This window comes from Engraulis encrasicolus, chromosome 12 (genome assembly GCF_034702125.1).
Source record: "Engraulis encrasicolus isolate BLACKSEA-1 chromosome 12, IST_EnEncr_1.0, whole genome shotgun sequence".
NCBI lineage: Eukaryota > Metazoa > Chordata > Actinopteri > Clupeiformes > Engraulidae > Engraulis > Engraulis encrasicolus.
In genome coordinates, this window is record NC_085868.1 from 16,231,977 (window position 1) to 16,236,976 (window position 5,000).

Here is a 5,000-nt window from a genome sequence, read left to right on the forward strand (position 1 = left end):
GAGGAAAGAAGAAGAGAGGGGAAAGTTCTATTGGCCTGTATTGTTACCTCACCGACGCCGTCCGCCATTTTGATTTTGGTAGTCAAGGACGCGTCGCCAACGGTTCATTCATTCAGCATCAGTCAAAAACATGGCTAACACCGATCACAATTACGCAAAGGACCCAAATGCCCCAAATACACCAAAATATATAGGCACACAATGTGCTGCTGTAGGGTGTTACAAGTCCACAGGAAGGAACAAGGAGGTGGCATTTCATTCATTTCCCAAAGAAAAAAAAAGGTATAGTTTCGTTTTGATAGCCTAAGCCTGATGTGCAGATGTCAGATGGGCACAATGATATTTGAGCAACATGATGAGAACATTGTGTGTCAAAAGACATAACTTTGTGTGCTTAACTTCTAATGCGAGCACAACATTTAATTTTCTAGGCCTACCGAGTACCTTTTTTCACTTCTGATTTAGAAATGCATACTGTCGATGATCTGCAAGGAAGGCTGTTTTCAATGTCCAGCACCTCCCACCACAGTTTTAGCATAGCATACGTCACCTAGAAACTATTATTTTGCTCGTATATAATACGCCAACGACGTGCCACATCAAGTGCTATATTAACTAATTGTCTTACCTTAAAAGGATGTGTTGGGTAGGCAGATGATGCCACCGTTATGTCGCCGTAAAACAAAGTTGGATAGCCTGCTAGCGCAACAACCCACTGCATGATGAATCGAGGCGCTGAAATGATCTGACAACTGTGCAGTGGGCTTTGTTTATTCGTGTTATGATGATGCCCACATATGCATCTAACATTTTCCTTTCAAAATTTAACTCAATTAACTTTAAAATCGCCAGACTAAACATATCCACGGCAAAGTATCCAGTCCTTGTCCTATTGAAGTGGAGAAACTCACATAGACTTTCCTCTGACGGAAACTCAATTTCAACAAAAAAGCCAGACCCCTATAATTTGTGTTGTATCTCCCCCTAGTGGCAAAATAGAAAACATGAACCAGCGCAAATGTTAACCAAGGATATCTGTGATATTAAAACACACTACTGTTATTTTCTGCAGGTGTGCAGAATGGATTAATAACATCAGGCGGGAGGACCTATGTGGTTTACAGACCGATGAAATGAATCCTCCTGGATTTCACTTGTGCTTTAGCATCTTTATTACCTCCTTCGATTTACCCCCCCCCCAATTCAGTAAAGACAAAATAAATTTGAGTCTTTCCCAGTCTTCATCGCAGTCTGTTCATCTGAGTGGCAAAGCCTTTGTTCATTGTACAAAAAAGTCAATATATGTTCATTTGTGCAACACTAAAGTTTTGATTACACCTTCAACATTTTTTACTCAGACAATTCATAACTGGGCTTACAGTGTGTTTGTAGAAATATAAACATTACAATACTTTGCATTCTGCAGGAAATCTGGCCTACTGCCAATGGCCGTACCCTGGCTAGTAGACTGTCCCAACCCCCCTAAATCTCAAGACACAGTTCGTCCACCACCCCGAAAACGGGTCGCACTTGAAATTGAGACAACAGACTCAGAGATCCTGGATAGTAAGTGATTTAATGGCAAATGGTGGTAACAGATACATTCTGAGTGTTGAACACTGCATAGGTAGTAGTCTGTGCATAAGTCTGTTGTTACAGTTGTCACATTTCTTTTTAGGCACTGATGTACTGGCCAGTGTCAGCAATGACAACACAGTGGAAAAACTGAAAAGAAAAATTGGCTGCTACAAATCAAAGCTGTCAAGGCTAAAGAAAAAGACACCATCTATCAGCAAACAAACATTAAAGAGGGAAATTTCCAAAGTATTGCCAAAACAAGCCGCACAATTTGTCAACGAGCAAATTGATAATGCCAAAAAAAAACCAAGGGCCATTCGGTGGAGCAACTTCATGAAAAGTTGGGCGTTACAGGTTAAGGGTACAGGGCCAAAAGCCTACCGAACCATGAGGAGAATTTTCAAGCTCCCTACAGCCAGGACCCTTTCAAATATCTTGCAGAGAGTAGACATCGGGCCGGGATGGCATGAACCTGTGCTGTATGCACTTAAACATCAAGTGCAGCATATGGAAGAGCGAGATAGGCACGTTGCCATCACATTTGATGAAATTACATTGAAATGTAGCCTAAATTATAACATCTCGAAAGATGAAGTAGAAGGGTATGACGAAGGGGGAAGACCAGCCAACCATGCAGGGGTTTTCATGATCCGTAGTCTAACTGGGAAATGGAAACAACCCATAGGGTACTTCTTGTCATCTGGGACCATGAAGCATGGGGTCTTAAAAACCAAAATCATGGAGGCGGTGGAAAAGGTGCTTGACACTGGCTTCACTCCCATGGTGCTGGTAATGGACCAAGGCAGCAACAACCTGGCAGCCTGTAGAAACCTGGGTATAACAGAAGAAAAACCGTACTTCTTTGTCAAAAGCCAGAAGATTCATTTTTTATTCGACCCCCCCCATTTAATGAAAAACATCAGAAACAATTTGCGAAAATATGGATTTTACATAGGGGACAAATTGGCAGAATGGGGAGACATCACTGAAATGTTTAAAATTGATTCACAAAGACAACACCGAATGGCACCCAAGTTAACCCAACGGCATCTGTCCCTCACTGCCTTTTCAACAATGAGTGTGCCTCTCGCCACTCAGGTAAGCCACAAGTGAAAACTGTCATGCAGGCGTATAACATTCAATTTACAATCTTTATCTATGGTCCTGAAAATGGGATTTTTTTTATTTTTTTTATTACAGGTTCTTAGTCATTCTGTTGCGGCTGCACTGCTCACCATGGCAGACATGGGGAAGCTAAGAGAGGGGGCAAAAACGACGGCAGATTTTGTAGCCCACTTTAACCAGATGTTTGACTGCTTTAACAGTAGCACATTGTCCAGCAGCACACCACAAAAGGATGCCTTCAGAGAGACACATATTGATTTTATCAATGAGAGTATTAACTGGCTGGCATCTGTCAGATGTGCCAGTGGCAACAGCTTGAATTGCCTAAATGGTTGGAGGCATAACCTAAGAGCAATCAAGGAAATCTGGGCTGAATTGAAAGGTAGCAGCAATAAGGCATAATTATTCAAATTGAGCTTTGCTAATGCTAATGAGCTTTGTCCACCACTGCATGTTTTCTGCTGTTGGCCAATGTACTGTTTGTCATTTGCATTCACAGAGAAAGGATTTCAGTTTCTATTTACGAGGCACCTCAACCAGGACTGCCTGGAACACTTCTTTGGGGTGATCAGAGCGAAGGGCGGGCACAGGGACAATCCAGACCCTCAGCAATTCCGATTAGACTACAGGCAGGCCGTGCTAGACTATCTAATGACATTTGGGAGAAATACAAATTGCGAACCGGAGGAAATACACCTATTGCTGCAATTGTCCCATTTGTTTGAGGTAGACGAAACACCCTTTCAAAAACAAAAGTGTCACACATGATTAGTATACTGTAAGTCTGTAATCATTTGCAATGATTTTGTAGAGCTGCACTGAGTCATCGCAGATGGCAACTCCCCATCCATGCACCGCACTGACCATGCCTCACGAGGTACACGAAACACCCTTTCAAAAACAAAAGTGTCACACATGATTAGTATACTGTAAGTCTGTAATCATTTGCAATGATTTTGTAGAGCTGCACTGAGTCATCGCAGATGGCAACTCCCCATCCATGCACCGCACTGACCATGCCTCACGTACAGTCTACTGATGAGGAACCCACATTCCCTGGACTGGACAACACAGAGTTCATGAAGGGGCTGGACGTCATTGAGGGCAATGTGTCAGTGTACCTTGCTGGCTATGTGGCCTTCAGAGCCTCTGCCAAATTTGATTGCAAGAGTTGTGTTACGCTGTGGGAGGCAAACGAGGAGGACAGAGATACACTCAAGGAGAAATACACCTTTTTCAGATATAAGCAGTTCAGGGATGGGTTATTCCCACCAAGTGTTGTATTACAGCGTACAACAGAGCAAATTGAACACATTTTTAGATGCCAATACCCCCACATTTCTAAAGGGAAACATGTCCTGGCACTCTTAAAATCTGCAGTATATCAGAGTGTGAATTTGGATGCTGTTATATGTTCCGCCAGCTGTCTGTCCTGCAAAGAGTTCCTTGTTAATACATACTTATTGATGAGGATAAAATTTCAACTGAAGGTGGGCAATCAGAACGCCAAAGCCATGAAAACAAAGAAATCAAGAAAATTAATGAAATTGACATCGGAATTTTTGCCCCCCCCCCCCCCCCCCACCCACACACACACACACACCTTTTTTACATGATTGGTATTGATTCCAGCCCCTGATCACAGTCAGGAACAATAATGTGGCCCCCAGATTTAAAAAAAAGTTTGGGGACCCCTGGCCTACAGTAGCTTCAGGTTGCAATGAACGACGGGCTGTGCATACTGCTGAAGACACCCAGGTGGAGCAGTGCATGTTATCTTGCTCCGACAACTAATTTTTTAATTATTTTTTTTTTTACAAGGAATGTGTAATCTATATAAACAATGCTAATTAAATAAACATAGCCATCATCAAGTTTATCTCTTCAGCATGCTTTTGACTCTTGATCATTTCACCTCAGTAGAGCTGATTTCAAATGAATGTATGAGTCCCCCTCTCAGCTGGAGATGATGTGCTGCGGGTTGTTCAGCCAGGGTGCCAGGGTAGTGCGTGAGGTGCATGTTCTGCTGTCCCAGGAATCTTGTACAGGTGGCTCTTCACACTAAATCTGCCATATGTGGTGAGGAGTGACACAAAAAAGAAAAAATATGCATTATTGTGTTAAGCTTACATGCAATGTTGACTGAGTTGCTAAAAAACTGCCAAACTTAAGGTATTCTCTGAGTTGCAGAAAAAGTAATGCATTGCTGTAATTAATGCGTTGCTGGTTATGGTTTATCATTTCCTGCCACTGACTTGAATTAAGTATTAGTAATGTATCATTGTTTCCTGCTCGTG

At 42.4% G+C, this 5,000-nt stretch overlaps 2 protein-coding genes across 2 annotated transcripts in view; one reads left to right on the forward strand and one right to left on the reverse strand.

Annotated features, from left to right (window-relative positions):
- Positions 1-5,000, reverse strand: part of ahr2 (aryl hydrocarbon receptor 2) — a 191,965-nt gene that overhangs the window by 32,152 nt on the left and 154,813 nt on the right. The window lies entirely within an intron of this gene.
- LOC134459370 (uncharacterized) lies at positions 1,446-2,770 on the forward strand. The gene is made up of 2 exons (XM_063211711.1): positions 1,446-1,566; positions 1,679-2,770. Exons 1-2 carry the CDS (start codon positions 1,446-1,448, stop codon positions 2,689-2,691), a joined length of 1,134 nt encoding a protein of 377 aa, XP_063067781.1. The 3' UTR covers positions 2,692-2,770.

Excerpts from the sequence above, each read along its gene's own strand:
- LOC134459370 (XM_063211711.1), top strand. The coding sequence starts at position 1,446 with ATGGCCGTACCCTGGCTAGTAGACTGTCCCAACCCCCCTAAATCTCAA. Across the intron at positions 1,567-1,678 it reads AGACTCAGAGATCCTGGATA|GCACTGATGTACTGGCCAGT; the intron begins GTAAGTGATTTA and ends ATTTCTTTTTAG.